Here is a 22,517-nt window from a genome sequence, read left to right as displayed (position 1 = left end):
TGCTTGGCATCAATGCCCTAGTAATAGTTTGGCCACCTTGCAAATAGGCACAGTGCCATCATAAGCAGATGGATGTGGGCATTCTCGGCCAGGAAATGGAGCCTGTGCAGTTAGCATAACAGTAGGATTCCTAGAAAGAGTCTTGCTTTTAGTTTTCATAGTTAAGGAGTCTCCCTTCATGTGCATTGCAAGTAAGCATTTATAACTGTGTAGCGCTTCCCTTCCAATTGAGAATAAGTTGTACAAGAACATTTATTTATTACAAGTAATTGTATACCACCCTTCCAGCCAGGTTACCTTGCTCCTTCTGCCCATGTTTGTGAAACAAGGTAATATAATATGTTGCCACATGTAAAGTAGGCTTGCCATTGAGGCTTGCCTGGCTGCCGCTGTGACTTGTAGGTTATTTCTCCCTGCACTCATGAGGATGAGGTGCAGAAACTCTGGATAAAATTTTAACTGTTGTTTGGCCATCCACACAGCCCTCTCCTCCCTCCTGGTTCAACATCATCTCCCTTTGCTCTGTTGCCATTTCCATCTACAGTACTGGATAGTGAGGTCATAGTTATGGTTAGGATAGATAATTAAGACACATTTTAGAGCACAAGACAATTAATGTCTATAACAGGGAAGCATAAAGAGCTTTGCTCACATAGAAGGGTGGAAACTGGTTGTTCAGATGTACTCAGTCTTTATGAAGGATTGAGAACTGCTGATTAAATTCAGGCCAAAAGCCCATCTACTCCAGCATCCTGTTCTCACAGCAGCACAAGAGATAGATGCCTTCAGGAAACCCGCAAACCGGATTTGAGTGCAACAACCCTCTCCCCATTTGCCATTCCCAGAAACTGGCATTCAGAGGCATACTGCCTCCAGCAGTAGACACAGAACATAGCCAGCATGACTAGTAGCCATTGATAGCCTTATCTTCAATGAATTTGTCCAATCCCCCTTTTAAGACCAGCTGCCTTTGGCTGTCCCTCAGCTGCCACCTAGCAGTAGCCATCAAGTTGAAGCAGATAGGAAGAAAGGAAGTATGGATCTTCAACTGGCTGTACTGAGAGATCAGCTGCCTTTGGCTCTCCCTTATCTCCCATTCCATCAGGGTACCTGAGCAATTTCCATCCCAGCTCTTCATTATAAGAACTGTAATTTAAAATGATAACAATACCTGAGTTTGCTTTTTCCCACTTTCTCGTCCCCTTTTCCTTTCGTGTTGAGGTTTTTATATTGTAAGCCTGGGGGCAGGGATTGTCGTGTGTGTGTGTGTGTGTGTGTGTGTGTGTGTGTGTGTTCTTAAATGGATCTGGAAGTCTTTTCAGCTCAAGAGCAGGGTAAAAGTGTTTTAAAATAACCTGTATGGTCATAATGAGTGTTTGAGAGCTTGGTGGCTGATACATATACCATTTACAAACTAAAGAATTCTTATTGTTGTTCATGTGGAAATATGGTTTTAAGATTCAATTAGGAGAAGGCAATTTTGTCCCAAAAGGGGGAGAAAACAGCACTTCAAGTATCTTCATTCTGGAGTGAGAATTTGTTTGGTTCTTATTTTAGTACTTGGGTTTTGTTGGAGGCAGCATATGTTGAAGAAAGAGAACTGGTATATTAAATAACTAAAAGCAAGTGACAGTGTGGAATAATCTACCTCTTAACAGGTGTATTGATTTTTGTTTTTTGTTTGTTTTAGTTTAGAATATGCCTAAGAAAGCAGCTGGGAAAAGAGGCCCTGCAAAACGGAAACTTGCAGAAGAATTTCCTCCAGGAGAAGTTTTTACTGACCTAACAAAGAAAGATTGGAAGCTTGGTCCGGTTATAGGCAAAGGTGGTTTTGGCTGCCTCTATCTTGGTAAGACTGAGAAAGAAGCCTGTTAAAGTTGGAGCACTGCATTCCTTTCTTTAGGCCAGGGGTGGTGGTGTGGGGAACATATAATCCGAAAACATGGGAACAGTGAAATCAATTTATCATGGGCACAATTTGGCTAGAGAATGGCAGCTTGATTTCCCTCCTTTCCTTCAAAATAATCACCTGATGAGCCCAAAGACACACTTAACATTCTGCATTGTTTAGATTATTCATTTGCTTAGCTTACTAAGTTTCTGCTGCTGATCCGGATTTTATTCATCACCTTCCATGCCCTGCTTGGAAGCTTCCCAGACACACCTGGCTGGCTGCTGTTTGGAAAGAGGATGCTGGACTTGACAGACCCTAGTCTGTCAGTGGAATTTGCTGCCAAGGAGTGTGGTGGAGTCTCCTTCTTTGGAGGTCTTTAAGCAGAGGCTTGACAACCATATGTCAGGAGTGCTCTGATGGTGTTTCCTGCTTGGCAGGGGGTTGGACTCGATGGCCCTTGTGGTCTCTTCCAACTCTATGATTCTATGATTCTATGATTCTAGTCTGATTAAGCTAGGCAGTTCTTATGTCCTTTGCTATGTGGAAGTTTGGACACAGTTGGCTGTTGGCTGGGCATGGCTTGTAAAAATCAATAATGCATTTCAGCTAGAGATTTCCAGAGTAATACCTGGAGTTTGTCTCTCAGATTTCTTATGATGTAAAACCTACTCATCACTGCCTAATGAGTTTTCTTCTTTCCGTGTGTGTGTATAAATATGTAATCTGGCTTAGGAACAGAAAGCTGAAATGGATGGCCATAGTGTAAAGAAGAGGGAGGGGTTTCTGTCTCAAGACTTGTTTCCTGCCAGGTTGAAGCCAGAGGCTCTTACTTTCTAATCCCTGCATATATATTTTGCTTTTTCTAAACTTCTGCTAAGTATCTCAGCCACAGGATTCCTTTATGAGCTGAAATATAAATGAGCAGAGCCTTAATATAAAAAGTAGCCTTTCTGTGTTATAAGAGCACATTTGATGGTAACTCGCTTCTACGGTGATCAGAGTATTGATACAAGACCTGCAACAAGAAGTACCTCAAAGACAGTGTAGTTTCTAGTTTAAGCAATTGATGCAATTGTGGCTCTTCAGTGGTACCGTTACTGTGCTGTCTGTACTGATCTTGCTCTGTTGGACTAGCAATAATTGGAATGCAGAGGGCATGGTCCCTTTCTGGCTTGCAAGAGTTAGACAGGCTAATGTCACTATCTTCGTCACTTGCAGAAGCTAAGTGCCTGCTGGAAGTGACAAGCAATTCCCGGAGAGGCACTTCATGGTACAATTTAACATGTGCACGGAAAATTAAAATGTTAAGTGTAACAAGCACATGTTTATCACTATGGTTTAGCGCAATGTATATGAGCTGGAATGAGTCTAATCGAAGTCGCCTATTCTCTCCTCCTTCAGTGTTAATGGGAGAAGGATTTCACCATTATTATTATACAATGCACACAGGCCATGTCCGCATGCCACACTAAACCATGGTTTGGCGCAGGGTCCAGGAGCTACAATGAGCCTGAACAAAACATCAGTCTTGTGTGCTGTCATCTCCTTCTGCCAGGAGGAGAACTTCATCAGCATTTATTTTCAGTTTCCTCTAATCCTTCCTTGTCATTGTTCCTTGTCAGGAACTGTGATTTGTCACAAAATCTGGTCGGTTACAAAACAAGCCAGCGTCAAACTGCTGGTTATGAAACAAGTTGAACACTTAACTTTAAGCGTTCAACATCCTTATTTGTTACTACTAACTGTATATTAAGCAAATAGTTCTTTCACCATGCTGATAAGAAACCCTTCATATTTTAACAGCTGATGTTAATTCTTCAAAATCAGTCACCAGTGATGCACCCTATGTTATAAAAGTGGTAAGTATATATTTGAAGTAGTCCATTTTCAGATGCATGCACAGAACATCCTAGGAAAACTAGAAAGACTCTTTCAGTAGGTATGTAGAATTTTGTGGAGAGAAAATCCTTAGGCACCCAAAGTCCCATGAATTACAAGTAGGTTGAAATAAGTTTAGATAAGTTGAAGCCTTACTTTAAAATCTTTTTATTCTGTTCTGCCATTAGCATTCCTTATGCATTGCTAAACCACTTCATATGAACATTCATAAATGGAAATAAATAAATACATAATACATTTAAAAAATGCAAACATTGTCCTGTTGCTGAAATAACTGAACACATACTGACCTACATTCCTATAACTGCACGGTTATAGTCTCAAATTACACTACTGCATTCATCTGCTGGGATTGTTTTTCTGCTTTAAGATTCCCTGAAATATTTATCAATTGCATAAGAAATGGACAGTTACTAATGCTGTGACAGATTGGAGCTGGAGTACAGGCTTATAACTTTTGGTATATGTCCTTATGGTATTAGAGGTGCTTAGCTATAATTCCTTATTTGGCAACTCATTCTGGCTACAAGCCATTTTACACAGTGGAGGGCCAGATCATTCCCTCCCCCCTGTCTGGTCCCTGCTATCCAACTGTACCACTCATAATCTTATTACCTGACATTGTTATTGTTATTAATTGAATTTATATACTGCCCTATACTTGGAGGTCTCATGACGGTTCACAAAACAAGGCTGTCGATATAGAGGTGGCTGGGAGACGACTGGGCACTTGAAGCTGGCACTTGTTTCAGAGCCCCTGCTATATTGGGGCATTCTGACTCCATACACCAGCCAGACCAGCAACAGTAGGAAAGAGAGTCATGCGTTGCTTCTGATACAGCCCGTTTCCCCATAAAAAGTGAACGTGTCACAGAGGACAGAGTGCAAGCTTTGTGCAGCCACTTCCTTTCTGCTGCCTCTCAGTTCCCTCTTCCACAGTCTCTCCACCCCTTGAGAAGGAGTGGATGTGGCATGCCTGGAAAGTTGGAGGGCGGGGGAGATGGCACCCCTTGAAGCAAATAGGATTTGGCCCTATTTGCTGAAGACTATTGCCCATTTTAACAGGAAGAGGGAAGCCTGTTTGTTTGTTTGTTTGTTTGTTTAAGCCAAATTGTTAAGTTTCCATTTAGCATAGTTGCAAGTATTATTGCCTGGTAGCAGTAACCTAGTGCCGTGAATTTGCCTGTATCGGGCTGCCTGTTATTTATAGAGTTATAGACACTATGAATCGATTAAGTTTATGTTTGTAAAAATAGTCTATACATCATGCCCCTGACTACTAAATGTATTGAAAAGCATTAATGCGTAGTTCATGCCGGTGATGTATGTGTGGTTTTAAGAGGATGCTGATATAAACATTTTATTTATACAGAATATCAGTACTTTGTAGCTTGCTTTAGTGTGTAACCATAATGGAGACAAATTGTGTTAATAAATGAATGCCTCTGACTACGTAGAATAGACAGCTTGAAAACATAAATGTCTTTTACAGATGGGGACGTATGACCCCAGATGTAGATTTGTGAAGTACTTGTGTACATTTGAGTTTACCCTGGATCAAGATTGAGTTGCTTAAGTCAACTTCATGTGGACAAAATAATGTGGTATATGACATGGGCAAAGTTTGTACTTTGGAGAGAAGAAAACAGGGTTGAGACGGGTTTCTTGGCAAGGGAAAGCCTACCATAACATTCAACTTGCTTCAGATCTCAGCAGGACGTGGCTGAACTAACATGAACATTTCTGACCAACATTAATCACCCATGCCTACTAGGCTTTGGTGTGCATAAGCTCATTCACTGCCATTAGTGGTAAATGATCTGTGCTCTTTAGTATCTGAGCCTTTGTTGTCATAGGAACTGATTCAATATAGCTCATGGTTAGAGCATGGTGCTGATGACGTCAGGGTTGCAGGTTTGATCCCCCTATGGGATAGTTGCATATTCCTGCATTGCAGGGGCTTGAACTAGACGATCCTCGGGGTCCCTTCCAACTCTGTGATTCTATTATAAAAAACTATCCCTTGTACATATTGGAGGGATGATAGCTCAGTAACAGAGCCCATGCTTTGCATGCATATAGTCCCAGGTTCTATTCCTGGTGTCCTCAACCAAAAATATCAGGGAACAGGTGATGGGTAAGATCTCTGCTTGAGATCTTTGGGAGATGTGGACAGTTAGAATAGACAGTTTGGGGCTAGATGGACTAGTGATATGACCTGTTAGAGGGTATATTCCATTGTTACAAACACATATTTGCTCTAAGAGGGGGTCAAGCAAAAATGTATATATTAGTAATTTGCTGTTTCTGCAAACCACAATATTACTGAAATGCAGAAGATCACTTAAGTTTTCAGTCACCATATTAAGTTAATCCCTGCTCCCAGCATTGAAATCTACAAAAATGTTCCTTTTTTAATTGAACCTTTTTTGCATTATGTAACAGTCATTAAGAAGATAAAGAAAAAGGAATAGAATTTACTTAGGTTGTTAGAATTCTGCATAGGACAGGGGAAGAAAGCTTTATCTGTTAAAAAGTATTTACTAGAGGAGAGTACCCAACAGATTTGAAAGCTTTCACTTTTTTTAATTAAAAAAATGTATTTTTTAAAGGAACCCAGTGACAATGGACCACTCTTTACAGAACTGAGTTTCTACATGCGGACAGCTAAACCTGACCTAAGTAAGTAATCTACTGGTGTTTGAATCAACAAAACAATTTCTTTAATCCTTTTTGAATAACCTAATGTGAGACGTTGGGAGAGGTGTAATAATATATTTAATGATTCATGGGCAACGAAAACCATAGTTCTCGGAGGACTCTGAATGGTAACTTTAAGGGCATACCTAATTACAACTGGATGTTTCTTCATAATGGTGCAGTGTTGGGTAGTTATTGAAGGTAATTGTTTATAAACAGGGCCTACTGAACTGGAACACTTTCTCTTGTCCTTTTTTATGCTCGAAGGTCACAGCCCATTGAAGCTGCAGCCACTAATTTCCAAGGGGAAAGTGGAATTTTCGTAGTGCAAGATGGCTGTTCAAAGGGGGGAGAAAGCATAAGCAATTTTAATTAAATAATATGCTTGGATTTGCTAGGAGACAAGATGTTTGCTATATTAAAATTTCCAAGAAGGCAGAAAGAAACTCGTGGAACGCATAAATGATAGAAAGGGCATAATGCACTTCCTAAGTTGAGCCCTTTTAAATCCCATTAATTTCAGTGAGAGAGACCTAAGCACATGCCTAACTCAGTTGTTAGAGTGTGAGACTCTTAATCTCAGGGTCATGGGAACGAGGCCCACATTGCGTAAAAGGCTTCTGCATTGCAGCGGGTTGGACTAGATGACCCTTGTGGTCCCTAATAATAATAATAATAATAATAATTTATTTATACCCCACCCATCTGGCTGGGTTTCCCCAACCACTCTGGGCAGCTTCCAACAAAATATTAAAATACAATAGTCTGTCAAACATGAAAAGCTTCCCTAAACAGGGCTGCCTTCAGATGTCTTCTAAAAGTCTGGTAGTTGTTCTTCTCTTTGACATCTGGTGGGAGGGCGTTCCACAGGGTGGGTGCCACTACCGAGAAGGCCCTCTGCCTGGTTCCCTGTAACTTGGCTTCTTGCAGCGAGGGAACCGCCAGAAGGCCCTCGACATTGGACCTCAGTGTCTGGGCAGAACGATGGGGGTGGAGACGCTCCTTCAGGTATACTCGGCTGAGGCCGTTTAAAGGTCAGCACCAACACTTTGAATTGTGCTTGGAAACATACTGGGAGCCAGTGTAAGTCTTTCAAGACCGGTGTTATGTGGTCTCAGCGGTCGCTCCCAGTCACCCTTCCAACTCGATTCTGTTGAGCCTTAAAATGCTTAGTGCATTAGATCACATGCTTAGTAACTAAAGGAGCAATCCTATGCACAAAAAGGTTGGCATAAGGCAAGCTGGTGCAAGTTAAAGTTATACCAGATCCAAACTCCATTCAGCGGCAGGGCTGCTGCTTTGCCTAAGCCTGGCAGATGGAAAACAGGCCTCAAAAAGGTGTTCTGTTCTGGGTCTCCAGGTCACATGACCAAACTGATTGGGCTTAGGAGCCCTCCTAAGTCCCTCAACCCCCATTCTGGTACAGCCCCCAGAATGCCACTTTTTTGGGTACACTGACCTTGGTTCTGCCAGCCGAGCTGGGATGAGCAAGTTATATGAGCATATCCTTAGCTGATTGGGGACTTAGCACTGGCTGAGCCAGAGATCTGCTGCATCCTAATCTTTTCAACCTAGCAGATCTTGCCATAAGATTGCCCCCTTAGTGAGTTAGTAGTAAATGTTTAGTACTTATCCATAGGCGTTCATCATTTTGCCTTCTGTCTGATTTAACTAATCACATCCTTACACAAATATGGCAATAATTGCTTTGCAGAAAGCTGTAACAATGCATATTTGGAAACTTTTTTCTTGTTTCAGTTAAGAAATGGATTTCTTCTCACAAGCTGAAATACTTAGGTGTACCCAAGTACTGGGGTTCTGGCTTGCATCAAAAGAATGGCAAAAGGTACAAACCATTTCTTATTTTTGAGTTTATAGGATTTTTCATAGCCACTACTACCCCTGTGTGAGTTTCTCACATTCTTAGCACATCTCAGTAACTGATGGCCTTTGGTGTTGTGTCAGCATTCAGACTTAAAAGTTGATCAATGTGAAAATATTAGAGGTATTGCCATGTGAGAAAAAATTCTATATGGAGAATTAAACCTGTACTAACAGTTAAATTAATGTTACTGATGAACAGATCAATGTTACTGGAAATATGTATGGACAGATGCATGCAAAAGGCATTGTTAGATGAATTTTAGAACTTTTCCCCTGAATTGTATCCGGTTGTGTCCCTCTGCTTGATGGGAAACTCTTGAATGTAGTAGCAGCAGTGTTTTTTAGAAGCTTATGTCACTACTGGAAATACAATTTTATCTGATTCTCCCTTCCCTTCTAGAACATCCTACACCTCCCAAAGTCTTCTCCAGAGGGTTGGGGAAGTAGCACAAGAGGCTGCAGGAGAAGGGGGGGGGCATTTTTTTAAAAAACCCACCCACCCAGCTCACAGAAGATTCTACATGATCAAAGAGCCCTCATGTTTGGGAAGGGACTGAATTTGTCTATGGCTCTTTTTTAAAAAAACAACAACCCAAGGGCTTCTGAAGATACACCCTTACATATAGCTCAGTCGTTAGAGCATGAGACTCTTAATCTCAGGGTCATGTTGTTTGAGCCCCACATTGGGTGAGATTCCTGCATTGCTGGGGGTTGGACTAGATTACCCTCGTGGTCCCTTCCAGCTCTATGATACTAGGAGCAACTTTTCACAGTCAACTAATGCAGCTTCTAGAAGGAATGGTACATAGAAATGGAAATTATGAAATAACCATTCATCAAATTATTAAATAAAAAGGTAGAAGAGGAGAGAGAAGCAGCCTGACCCAGTCTTGTCATTTGACGCAGAGCAGGATCCTTCCCATTTAGTCAACGGCTTCCTGTTTCTGCATTTGAATCTTATTGAAGTTGGTGGGGCAGTGCCCCACTGGCTGTAACAGATCCACCTCCATTGCTTGAAAGAATTACATTTTCAGTTTGAGATCATAGTATTTATGGACGATCTGCTTCCACACGATCATTCCTTCCTCCTAAGATATTTTGGTGAGGCCCAGACCTCTGCCCCGCTAGCATCTCTTTCACCCGCTGTCATGGGACAGGAGACCAGACCCTGGAACACTCTCCCTCAGGAACCTAGTCTTGTCCCTGTTCATCCATAGGAAACTCGCTTAGCTCTTCTTATTCTGACAGTCCTTCACTGTTCATTTGTTCTCCTGTTTAGACTTCTCAGTGGCTTATTGTGTGTATCTTTTGTTGCTACATAATTTAAATAAATACATTTAATGTATCTACAGTAGATATTAAATTTCTGTTGTTAAATGTGCATGTTTATTCATTATGTACTTTGCTTTGGGGCTTTTTTTTTTTCCTTTGCTGGAAAGCAACCTAAAATTTAAAATACTTACACTAAAAAGGTATATATATATTAAGGTATCTCGTTTGGATTTTCTTAAAGGCTATGTTTTCTTTTTCTGAAACCAGCTACAGATTTATGGTAATGGACAGATTTGGGAAAGATCTCCAGAAGATTTTTGAAGAGAGAGGAAAGCACTTTACCCGCAAAACAGTATTACTGTTGGGTTTGAGAATAGTAAGTTAAAAATTAAGTATTATTAATGCTATCTAATGTAGTTTCTTTGCTTTAAACGTAACCTGTAAAGAGTAGTTGCCCTCTGCTGTGTGTGGTTTATATATGCTGAAATTGTTCTGTTATGTCTTTATTAGCTTGATGTTTTAGAATACATTCATGAACATGAATATGTGCATGGAGACATCAAGGCCTCAAATCTTCTCCTGGGCTATAAGGCTCCACATCAGGTAACTTCCAGGTTTTTTCTTTCTTCATTGTTTAACCTATTGTTTTTTTTTTAATGGAGCTGCTGTGAACCTCAGCAGAAATCTTGCCTTTATGAATGTGTACAGCATTAATATTTCTGCTTGACATTTATATCTAGTTAATGTTGTACATTTTTTATTCACTTTGCTGGCAGTTGATCAAATTGGCTATTCTGCCCTGAATAATATTCAGGAGAATGCTTGCGATACAAAATGAATTTCAAATAGCTATTTGGGGGTGGAAGTTTAAAATTATATAGTACACCGGTGAATTACATTTGCCTGTCTGCTTTGTCAATTTTTTATTTCCTTTGTTTGAAGAATCCATCAAGCATAAGTGTTCTGTTACTTGGAAAACCTGATTTTTAACATGTTGATTGTTCAAATCAATTGGTTTACAGAAATATCTGTAGCTGTCTAATTTTATTATTATTATTATTTTACATCTTTAGTGTTTGGCAAATGCACATACAAAGTCCATAATTTCCCCTTGTTTGAGTGCTTATCTTGGAGTGAATAAGCGAATGTTATACTTTTTTTAAAGTGGCCCAACTAGCCTTGCAAATGAATTTGTGACACTTACTAGTCTACAAAAAAGAAAGAAAAAAAAAGCTTTACTAGTCTGCTACCCACATGTATATGGACTAAACTGGCCAGAGGTCTAAATATCACTGGGCAATTGCATTTTTTTATATGTACCCAAGCAAGAGTGCCAGCAAGGAAAGATCAGCTCCTGCCCTCATCTAATAAAGATGCCCATTTAAAGTTCACTGCTGTTCTGGCATTGCCGAACTGATCTCCATCCTCTTACCTATTCCCCCCCTTCCCTTCCCTTGGATGTCTTGTGTTTTTTAGTCTGCCAGCCTGAGGTCAAGGCCTGTGTCTCATTTTAATTTATGTACAGTGCCTCCCACCAGGACTGTATTGAATTTTTCATTGATGTGAGCTGCTTTGGGAGACAATATTTTTGTCCGAAAGGTAGGATGAAAATATAATTATTAAAAAACGGTTGAACAATTTATTAAATCCTTTAATATCAAATTAAGTATTCAACCAGAGGGTAGAAAACTCTTGGTCCTATTGGAGGAAGGAAGAGCATTCTCCATTTAAGGTATAGGGAAGAAGATGGCGCTGATACTGACTGGAGTCACTGTGCCAATTAGTGAGTCTCAAACAGATGCAAACCATCCTCTGCCATCTGAGTGGGTAGTGTCTGTTTGTTAAAAAATGAGCAGGAGTCTTCTGTAACTGAGTGAAAGCACTTGCCATCTTAATGATGATTCGTGATAGGTTTAAAAAAGAAATTATAGATCAAACTTATCTTGGTGACTTGACGCAAATCGGAGCCTTCGGGTCTCCACCAGCTCACCTGGGGCAATTTGGTCAGATCCATGCAGCCAACCAAATGTTTCTTTTTCAAGGATTATGAGACAATATAGTCTTTACCTATATAGCTTAAAATATCCCCCCCCCCACTGTTATTTTAAAGCTTGTATTGGATTTCTCTAGATCAGAGACCAGGAATCTGTGGCCTTCCCATTGTTGTTGGACTTTAACTCCTATCAGTCCCAGCCAACACGGCCAGAGATGATGGGAGTTGAATCCCAGCCTTGTATTTAAGCACTAGCCTGGTAGCCATAAGTGACAAAGAATTGCATACAGGTGAGCAAACAGGCTGTTGGAGGAGAGATGGAGTGCTCCTTCCCTGCCTTGTGTCCATAGAAACCAAGCAGGCTGCCAGAAGAAGAAAAAACCCTCCTCCATGCCCATCATAGAAATACAGCAGGCTGCTGCAGCAGAGACAGAGTTTCCTGTGCCAGTCCCCAGCAGGATAGCAAAATATTGTTACAGGCTAGTAACTTTTGTGGGTTTATTTGCAAGGTTGTTTTAATCCACTGGTCTTCCCATCCCTGCTCTAGATAGAAACACAGCATACAGGTAGACTTGCTTTAACTTGGTTTCTTCCTTTATTTTAACAACAACAAAAAGCAAGTATCTCACTATGGGATTGTGTTATATTGGAGTACGTGGAATCAGTGATTAGTCACACCCAGTCATGAATGCCCCTTCCGTAGGCAAGGTAGTGGAGAGAGCAGTTGGAGAAATTCCTGGAAGATGTGGACTAGCTAGATCAATTTCATTCTGGGTTCAGGTTCGGATTTTTGACTGAACCAACCTTGGTCACCCTGATAGATGACCTGGATTGATAGAGGGATGGCAGGATACATCTTTTGCTCCTGCTTCTCAAACCACCTGCAACTTTTGATACAATTGACAAGGGTGGCTTTCTGGTATTGGGGGCACTAATTTACAGTGGTTCCATTGCAACCTGCACATAACCCTGGTGCTTAAAAACTTGCACCGGCTGCCCTATGTTACCTAGCCAGGTTCAAGGTTCTTGTATTAATTCACAAGGCCTTTAACAACATGGGTCCAGAGTATCCAAAGGACCACTTGATCCCTTATATCCCAGCTTGATCACTGAGATCTTTTGTGACATCTCTGTTGGCGATCCCCTGTGGCTCAGGTGGCATGGCTCATAACTGCTAGAAGCCATGTGTTCAGAGCTGTGGGCCCAAACCTATGGAGCTCTCCTCCCAACTGAGATTAGACAGGCACCTCCTTGCTGAACTTTACATGCATGGCAGTAGAAGCTAGTGTTCCGTTTTATGATGACTTTTTATTACTTTATATTCTGCATGGTTTATGTTTATGTGCATTGCTTAGAAATATATAAATGACAGTATATAAATATATAAATGGCAGTATATAAATATATAAATGACCTTAATAAGGCAATAAGGAAAAATGAATAGTTTGTAGATGTTTGTTCAAGTATAACCTAAGCATTTGAAGTCTGAATGATAAGAGAATTTTTGAAAGTATTGTAAAAGCATCCTTATAAATTCTTGGATGACGCTCATCTTTGTGCATTTGGAATCTTAATAGGTGTACTTGGTGGATTATGGCCTCGCCTATCGATACTGTCCGGAAGGTAACCACAAAGATTATAAAGAGAACCCCAAGAGGTGTCATGATGGAACTCTTGAATTTACTAGTATTGATGCTCACAAGGGGGTGGGTAAGTAGTTTTGCTTTGCTTCTTGCATAACGTTTCTTGTGGTTGCTGTGAATGCAAGGTAACGAGCTTGAAAATGTGGCCATGTTGAAATACTGGTCTAAAGTAGCCCACTTACATATCAAGAATTAATTTAGAATTCCACAGTGGGAACAAAGCTGCAAATAATTAGCAGAATAACTTGAAACGATGTTACAAGCCAGATTGTAGTAGTGTTGGAGAATAATAATACATTATCACTTCGGCTTACGTTACCCTTGGCTAATGTAAACTTTGGGTTGCGAAAGCAGCAAACCCAGAAGTGTTTAGCTGCGCATGCATGCACAGAAGCGGCTCCTCTGGTTGCGGATTCGACCAGAGCTCCGTAACGGATCCCATCCACAATCAGAGGTACCACTGTACCAACATTGTCTGCAAACGGGACATCTGCGTGCTGAAATCTTTGTACAGATTGTCTTACTTGGCCAGTCAAATATTAATATATTTTATCTTATTGCCAAGTATATAAAACAAGACTACTTTTTTTTTTTTTTACATATTAGCTCTTAAAAAATATGTTTAGATCTTAGATGGTAAAGAATGGATGAATGTACATTCAAAGATGAGAGAGGAAGCAGCCTTATGCTAATTCAGACTGTTGGTCCATCTAGCTTAGTGTTGGCTATACTGACTGACAGGGCATTCCCAGGGTTTCATGCAGGAGTCTTTTTCCAACCCTGTCTGGAAATGGCAGGAATTGAACCCAGGACTTTCTGCATGCAAAGCACATTCTGAACCACAGAGCTACACCCAGCTACTTTCACATAGCCAGAGCGCTCCTTTTTTTCTAAGCAGGATTTCTAAGTACAGAAGAGGTTAGCTGTTTTTAAATTCACAAGCTTTCGGCTTCAGGTGGGTACTGCTGCTGAAAACAATGGATAAAAGCAAAGCTCTTGCTTACTATTATTATTACAATTTGTATACCTTCCTATACCTGTAGACCTCAGGGCGGTTCACAACATAAAATCACAATATACAAAAACAAAATCCTTCATAAAAGTAAGAACGAAAACAAACCAATAATTCCACTCCCTTTCCACAACACATTTAAAGGGGAATTGGATGTCAATCAGCCAAAGGCCTGGCTAAAGAGGCATGTTTTCACCTAGCGCCTAAAGGTGTGTAAGGAAGGTACCAGCCGAACGTCACTGGGGAGCCCTCGCAGAAAATGCCTGTTCTTGTGTTGCCACCTTCCAGACTTCTCATGGAGGAGGCACACGAGGATGATCTCAGTGTCTGGGAAGGTGCATATGGAGAAAAACTGCCCTTGAGGCATTGCTTTCCATTATTCCATGCATGCATATCTGTTCTTTGGATCCAGGCTTTTTAAAGCAATCTTGATTGATTTTCAGATTATGAGTTGCATTGGTACGTTACAGTGGTGAGAGCAATTGCACATTGTTGCATTTCATCTCGTAAGACAGGAGTTTTAAAAGTACAATTCCAGGGGTTGGTGTCATTCTTGTGCTGTCCACACTCAGAGACCAATGGTAAAAAAAATTAATAATATAAAACTAAAAAGGGTCCCATCAGGAAGTGTGGCATGGGTCACTGTGCCTCAAAGTACATGTCTTCTAAGTTTACTAGGTTCAGGATCTTGAAAATGTTGAACCCAAAGAGGTTTTGGACTTGTGCTAATGCAATGAGTGGCTCCCCATTCTTGTCATGCTGCTGAGGATAGTCTCAAAAGCAATTTGTGAGACAGCATGGGATTTTCTGTTCTAAAAGAAACCCCACTGGACAGGTGCAAATCCTTGGGTACCACTAAAGTAGCTGTTTGGATCCCAGCCATAGTAATCTCTGACACCACTTAGAAACCTCATCAATTACACACCTCTTCTCCCTGCACATTTAATCTCCAACCAGGCAGAACAGCAGCTGGGGACTCTCCATACCTCACCTCTCTAGTCACTGATGACACTGGAATAATGATCCACCCTTAGAAGACCCTGAACTATGAGCGCCTGTAGGCCTGTGAACAATAGTACCATGCCAAATCTTGGCCAATGTTCCACACATTCCAAAGAGATCCCATCCATCAGTTTTGAAAGACCCTGTGACAGTACATTGATGGCTCCTTTTGGATTCTTAAGAAAATATTTTATAGTTCCCAAACTTGATCTATAAATCATCTATATATCTCTAAATTGACTATAAGACACAACTGTGAAGTTAATGCTCTGTTTTGTTTGCAGCTCCATCAAGGCGTGGTGACTTGGAAATTCTGGGTTATTGTATGATCTGTTGGCTTTGTGGTAAACTCCCTTGGGAAGACAATCTGAAAGACCCCAATTATGTCAAAGACTCCAAAATTAGGTAAAACTCTTATTTTTAATGTTCACAAACAAATTTGTCTTATTCAAAATAGTAATCTTTCAACTTGGCTGATAGTGAGGCCCCCAAATTCAAAATATTAGTCAGATGTATAGTTGGGGCTTGACTACCCAAAAGGAATGAGATTACTCTATTTTCCAGTACTCACCTAACTGAATGAAAAGCCCTTATTTAAATAATAGGATAAGGTATTCACACTGATTATGGGTATTCCTCATTTTACATAAAAGAAAACAGATGACAGGGCTAGCCCAGGATATTTTGCCACTTAAGGCAACCCCCCCGCCCGTATACTCTCCACCCCCCTCCTCCTCCACAGCCCCTCGCTTCTGCCAGCACACTGAGGCTTCCCTGGGTGGTGGTCAAGGAGGTACAGCAGCAGGCAGGCTGCAGGGGCGTGGCTAAGACAGTGGTGTGTGGCTGCAGTGGCAAAGGGGCAGGAGGAGGTGCCAAGCATCTGGCAGTGGTGAGCAGCAGGTACACAGCAGCACCGCCACCCACAGGAGCCTGCCGCCCCGAGGCATCTGCCTGATGGGCGGGCCAGCCCTGACAGGTGAACATACTGAACATGCAGCAAATGGAAAGTGTAGCTGTTGAACAAGTAGCTCACCACCCACTTTTCATCATTCTCATTGCACATATCATCCAAACTTAGGAATCTCATTAAATGCACCCACCTGTGCACTGCTGGTTTTTTTGTTTTGTTTTTTGCAACAGTCTGATGGGGCCTTGGTAGCCAGAAACTGCAAACAAGGGCATAGTAGTATAATCTGTTACTGCTGAAAATTTCTAGGCAATGAGTACATACTACCTACTCATCCCACATCCCTCTTAGTTTGCAACAGATTCCAGACATGAATAGCATGACCATAGTTTTTATTAACGTTGGGCTCAGATCTGTTTTTGAACAAGCTGCCCTGAAATAACCTAGATGCTAAATCATTACCACAGTGTTCCTCATTTGCTAGCAGCAGCTTAGCCCTAGCTTTCGTGAATTACAGGGTAATCACCCCTCCTTGCTCTGCATAGCTGGAATGGGGAAGCTGTGGGTTGGCTGCAACCCACAGCGAGATTTCATCTAGCTCTGTCTCAACCATCTGTGGGGAGGGAAAGGGGCTTATCTCTTGTGCAAAGTGTGCGGTTGCAAGTCCATCCTCTGCAAGTAGATCTGCTGGTGTGGGGCCTCTTGACAGCATTCCGCTGGGGAAATGTGACCCTCAGCTCTGAAGATGTTTCCAGCCTCTTCTGTCAGTGTAATTTCAATTTGCCTATTATTTCTGCTTGAAAGTTCTGACTTTCTCTCCTTTCCCAACACAGGTTGGTCTAATTAAAGGCCCCGGCTTTCCTGTTTGATATACATGCATGATTCTCTGGGAATTTCATGATATAGTAACACATCCATCAAAAATATAATGCAATAATCTTTTCATTCATCCACAGTTTTGATTGCCTGTATATTTTGAGCAAATGTTACTAAATGAGATTGTACTATATTAGAAAATGGGATATTTTATTCAGTACTGAAGTATAATTTTAAAATTTAAGGGATTTGCCCCATTTTTACTCTCATCATTGTGTTGATACACACTTATTTACCTAAGGGAGAATATTCACCAAAAATAGTAGCTGCTGATCTCTTAAACATAACTTGTCTGCTTCCCCCCACCCCCCATCAGGTATACAGATAATATTGCAGACTTGATGAGTGAGTGTTTCTCTAAAAAAGATAAACCAGGTAAGAATATTCAATTGTCATATTAACCCATAATGAAACTTTTGAAAAAAAGTTTTTACAAGAATTATAAAAAAGAATTCAAAGGGGTTTTGTTGAAACAAAAAGTGTCCAGGATCTGCTTGTTTTTGGAGAGCTTCTGGTGCTCATTTTCCAAACAAAGTTAAAACGACCCCTTGAACAACTTGCTACATATTTGTACATTTTGCATTTTGCAAATATAGTTGAGGTTGTCGTGAAATTGCAGGATGAAAGGATTGGCTTGTAAGGAAATATTTTTTCTTTTTAATGCAGGGGGGCAAAATTCACAGCTATTAAGATCATTTAGCGTTCACACATAGACCATCAGTGGGATTTGGGATGCCAGGAGGATCCAGATTCTTCAGTCATAGCATGCAGCACACATGAAACATGACTGGCTTTCAGATCATGACAATTTTTGCTTGCTGGAGAGATGTGTGTATTTGTGCCTGCAGACAAAACAAGCACTTTATGTCTAAAATACTGGAAAACGTGACATAATTTCCGGGAAGTTTAAAAACTCCTGAATGAATTGAACTTAGAAAGTGTAAGTCATTGGGCTCAAGTCTATTTTCATTGAAATAAACACTCCTGAGCAAGACGAGTGTATTATGTAAACGCCTCCTTCCAAAGCAAAATTGCAGGGTTGTTTGTAGTGCTTTCTTACTGAAATGCTAGGATGGCTTTTCATGACGAAGGGTGATATTCAGCATAAGTCCTACTCCGAGTAAACCCTTGAAATCAGATTCTGCACAACAGCCATGGCTGAGCGGTAGCATAGAATTGTGTGAATTTTCTAGGTGAATCACTTTAGAATGTGTTTGTAGTATAATTCAATCTCCTTAGATAGACACTTATTGTTTATTTCAGATGAAATAGCCAAATACATGGAAAAGGTGATGTCTCTGACTTATGCTGAGAAACCACCATACGAGAGGTTACGGGAAATACTTCTTCAGGGTCTCAAGGACATTGGTCAGAAGGATGATGGTATACTGGACTTGGATGTTTCAGAGAATGGAGACATTCCAGCAAAGCCTGCACTTAAGGTCTTTATTTTTTAATTCAGATCAGTATTTAATGCCTCTTCTTTTCAGCTGGAAAACGAGTGAGTGCTGTTGGAAATGGGTGTCACGTAGGTGAAATCCAGACTGGAAGAGGAAAGGGAACAAATGCACACTTGAGACTTGACTATATTTCATGAGCAAAAGGCTTGTTCCATCTTATTGTCACTGGCCTGAGTCCAAAGAGCTACTTTAGCCTTGCCCAAGAGCTTACACGTGCACCACTGGGAGGTTTTTTTCCTTCTCTTTTATGGAGACCTCTGTGCCACATCACAAACCGCTGTTGAAATGCCACTTCACACAGTGTAAGGGGCTGAAGTGGAAAAACACACATCCACCCAAGTCTCCTTGGAACTCATGTGAAAGCTAGGAAAAAGCTCTTTGGATCTTGGCTGGTGTCTACCCAGAAGGTTTTTTTTTGTGTGCATTTCAACATGGTAGATACAGTTTTCACACAGGAAGTCCTTGTGTGGCTCAGGTATGGAGAACCTGTGGTCCCGCAGATAATGCTGACTACAGCTCTCACCATCTCTGAATGTACTGTTTGGGGCTGAGGAGAGTGGGGAGTCCAACAACATCCAGAGGGCTAAAAATTCCCCATCCCTGCTATAGGCTATCAAATCTTTAACTGACATGATAGCTGAACAGCCAGAGAGACAGATAAACCACCAGATGTGTTATTCCTGTAATGGCATGTAAACCAAGCATTCAGTCTACAGTGGTACCTCGGGTTAAGAACTTGATTCGTTCTGGAGGTCCGTTCTTAACCTGAAACTGTTCTTAACCTGAAGCACCACTTTAGCTAATGGGGCCTCCCGCTGCTGCCGCACTGCCGCCGAGCGATTTCTGTTCTCATCCTGAAGCAAAGTTCTTAACCCGAGGTACTATTTCTGGGTTAGCGGAGTTTGTAACCTGAAGCGTATGTAACCCCAAGGTACCACTGTACTTCTGTATAATATCCAGTATTTTACTTACCAGAATTTTATTCATAAGCTTGGTATTGGACACCAGGCTGTTTGATAATTACTGAGTACTAGCATAATGCTCTTCATGAACAGTAATTAAAAAGATTAGAAGTGGGATTTTGGGTTTGTCGTAGTGATACATTTCTGTGATGGATATTTACTTGGTTGTATCCCATGGGTAAAACATTGATGCACCAAATGTGTGTATTTCAATATTTTTCGTATGAACTCTGTATAAATGCTGATTTTAATGCCTGTAGTTCTGAACAGAACTCTTATCTACAAGTGTGTGTGTGTGTGTGTGTGCGCGTGTGTGAGTGAGAGAGAGAGAGAGGCAGAGGCAGAGAAAGAGAGGTCAGTTCCTTCTTTTCCTTTTTAGAGTCCATCTCTTTGCAAAAGCATATTTGACTGCTTTGTTATTCATAAACAGGAAAAACCTTCAGCGAATATATGTATTGACAGAGATGTCATGAAATGACATTATTTATGATTCAAGTGTAAGATTTATTTGAAGGCTGCTGTGTATATACAGGAATCAGCACCCACAGCTCAAGATGATGATGTACTGATAGTTGAGACTTAGGAAGGTTTTTCAGCTAATGCTGATGACCCAGAAAGCAAGGGCCGCAAAAGGAAGCTGGATAAGAAGGAAAGCATTGGCACCAAATGGCTGCGCTCAGAGCTACCGACTGAAGAGAAGGATGAAGTGATAGTACTAGACTGAGCGCTGGAATGCTTCAACCAATGGGATGTGCCAATAGGATGATGGTTCGGGTGTGCCATTTCTCAGGGTGTCGCTTCTGTCATGAGCTGACAGCTACTAGGAGCCACAAGTGGGAGCTGAGTGCAGGGTATGGACCAAAAGTCAACAACTACAACAGAAGGAGCATGACGTGTCTGCTACCAGAAGTACTACTCCTCCTCTAACACCCCATACACCCTGCCAACTTCTGCCAACCTAGCAGTTCGAAAGCATGCCAGCACGAGTAGATAAATAGGTACCGCTGGGAAGGTAAATGGTGTTTCTGTGCTCTCTGGTTTCCATCACGGTGTCCCATTGCGCCAGAAGCAGTTTAGTCATGCTGGCCACATGACCCGGAAAGCTGTCTGGACAAACGCTGGCTCCCTCAGCCTGAAGCGAGATGAGCGCCACACCCCATAGCCAGGTTTGACTAGACTAAACCATCCAAGGGTTTACTGCAAAACAATATTGATTTGTCGGCTAGTACAGCCTGAAATATATATAGGAATAGTCATAGCAGTAATTGTGGAATTAACAGTATTGTATAGTGAAGTCTTGTCACCAGGAAGCACTGTATACAATGTTCATTAGTATACTTGAAATTAATAGATCGTGCTTGACATGTTGACTGGTGTAGCCTATATGTTTAAAAGCTAGAGTTTCTTAATCTTTCAGTCGAACCATATTTTAACGAAGAGGAGTGAAATTTGAAGTGGACTAAAAAATGGATAGTTTAGAGAAGAAGCTGTTATCTTTCCATTCTGTTCACATAACGTATGTTCCGGAACAAGAAATCATTATTCCAGAGACTTCAAGGGAATATTGCTAAGGACAGGCAATCAATTGGCTTCTGTTGCCTGAGCCAAACAATAGCAGAAGCTATACACTAGCACATCTCTATGAAATGCATTAAAATGTTGAAAGCAAATACTGCATTTGGATTTGCGTGGGCTTGACTTACTACACTGGATGTTTTGCTGCACTAGTGCAGCAGTTGTGCATAGCCCATCTCGTAGCAGAGCTGTAAGACCCTTTTCATCTGATACTACCAATTTCCTGCAACAGAAGGGCAGGATATAAATCTACCTAAATAAATATCTGGGACCCATCACTTTTTGAGTCTCTTTCAGTGTAAATTGATGTGATTGCTCTTGCATTGAAACAGGCAGTTGGAGAATAAAGCCTCAATCAAACAAGAATTAATCTTAGCTGGTGACTCTCTTCTCATCCCCCTCAACCCCCACCCTGGCAATTGATTTTTGTCTATGATTCAGGTTGTTAGCCTATTGATGTTTAGTTAATTGAAGCTATAAGTTGCACTGAAATAATTGGTCTTGCTTCCAAGTAAATATCTTTGGGATCATGTTGTTGATCTTTCCCTCTAAGTTGACTTTAAATACAGGTGATGGTTGTATGGTATTTGTAAGTTTCCTTTTCCTTTCCCCAAACTGGGAAATTGTATTCTGAAAGATAATCTTCAAATGCCTTGCCTGAATCAAGAGCATTCTCTGTGCTGAGGATCTTTGAAAGGGAAGTGCTCTGATTTACAATTCAGGTAAAAAAGCCACACTTTAGTTAATTGAACCAATTAATATATTAATGCACTCAGCTCTACTCTCTCTAGAATTGTTCAATTGGTTTATCTTGGCATTTAGCTTGGTGTGAATCGTGAATCCAATCAGCATTCACTTGTTTGGTATGGTAACGTATCCGTAAGTGGGTGGGAGAATTGCACATAATGTAGCTGAATGGATTCATAGTCTAGCTGTTAGTTTTGGACTAGGATCGTTCATAGTATAATGGTTAGTTTTGAACTAGGATCTTGATGATCAGGGTTCAGATCCCCACTTGCCAGTGACTATCTTCCAGCCTAACCTCCCTCACAAGATTGTTGTGAAGATGAAAAATAGGGGAGGAGGAAAAACTTGCGGAGAAAATGCAGGATCTAAATGTAATGAATGAATGAATGAATGACAATAAATATATACACAAATCCAAAACTATTTTTTCTTCCTAACTCTTTTTAGAATAGATGTGCCATGCTTCACAGCAGCACTGGGTTAAAAAATAGAGATAATCTCTTGAAGAGCTGATGAATATTTATTCACTTTTAGAGATTTGTACAGTGCTGATCATCAAATTCCCAAGATGGCTTACGGAAAGGTCATATGACATTAAAACTAAAACAGGAAGACACCACTGTGTAGCTGGCAAAGTACAGTTGTAATGTGATCACAGCTCTCAGTCCCAGTTAATAGTGCTGGAGGTAGA

General features: G+C 40.9%; 1 protein-coding gene and 1 long non-coding RNA gene across 6 annotated transcripts in view; one reads left to right on the top strand and one right to left on the bottom strand.

The window, feature by feature from the left end:
* Positions 1-22,517, top strand: part of VRK1 (VRK serine/threonine kinase 1) — a 42,260-nt gene that overhangs the window by 6,960 nt on the left and 12,783 nt on the right. For 3 of the 5 annotated variants that reach the window (XM_081863553.1, XM_081863552.1, XM_081863556.1), the window contains exons 2-11: positions 1,691-1,849; positions 3,698-3,753; positions 6,406-6,475; positions 8,252-8,339; positions 9,917-10,025; positions 10,160-10,252; positions 13,220-13,352; positions 15,584-15,704; positions 17,399-17,457; positions 18,346-18,524. In XM_081863553.1, coding sequence (XP_081719679.1) covers positions 1,699-1,849; positions 3,698-3,753; positions 6,406-6,475; positions 8,252-8,339; positions 9,917-10,025; positions 10,160-10,252; positions 13,220-13,352; positions 15,584-15,704; positions 17,399-17,457; positions 18,346-18,524 — 1,059 coding nt within the window. In that variant the 5' untranslated portion in view covers positions 1,691-1,698. The remainder of the gene's footprint in view (positions 1-1,690; positions 1,850-3,697; positions 3,754-6,405; positions 6,476-8,251; positions 8,340-9,916; positions 10,026-10,159; positions 10,253-13,219; positions 13,353-15,583; positions 15,705-17,398; positions 17,458-18,345; positions 18,525-22,517) is intronic. The other 2 variants (XM_081863555.1, XM_081863554.1) reach the window with 1 other exon arrangement.
* LOC309345609 overlaps positions 1-22,517 on the bottom strand; it is a 248,536-nt gene that overhangs the window by 213,605 nt on the left and 12,414 nt on the right. The window lies entirely within an intron of this gene.

Source organism: Podarcis erhardii (assembly GCF_964252035.2).
Source record: "Podarcis erhardii genome assembly, chromosome: 1".
NCBI classification, from domain to species: domain Eukaryota; kingdom Metazoa; phylum Chordata; class Lepidosauria; order Squamata; family Lacertidae; genus Podarcis; species Podarcis erhardii.
The sequence above is the reverse complement of the archived record's forward strand: the minus strand, read 5'-3'. Positions and strand labels throughout refer to the sequence as shown.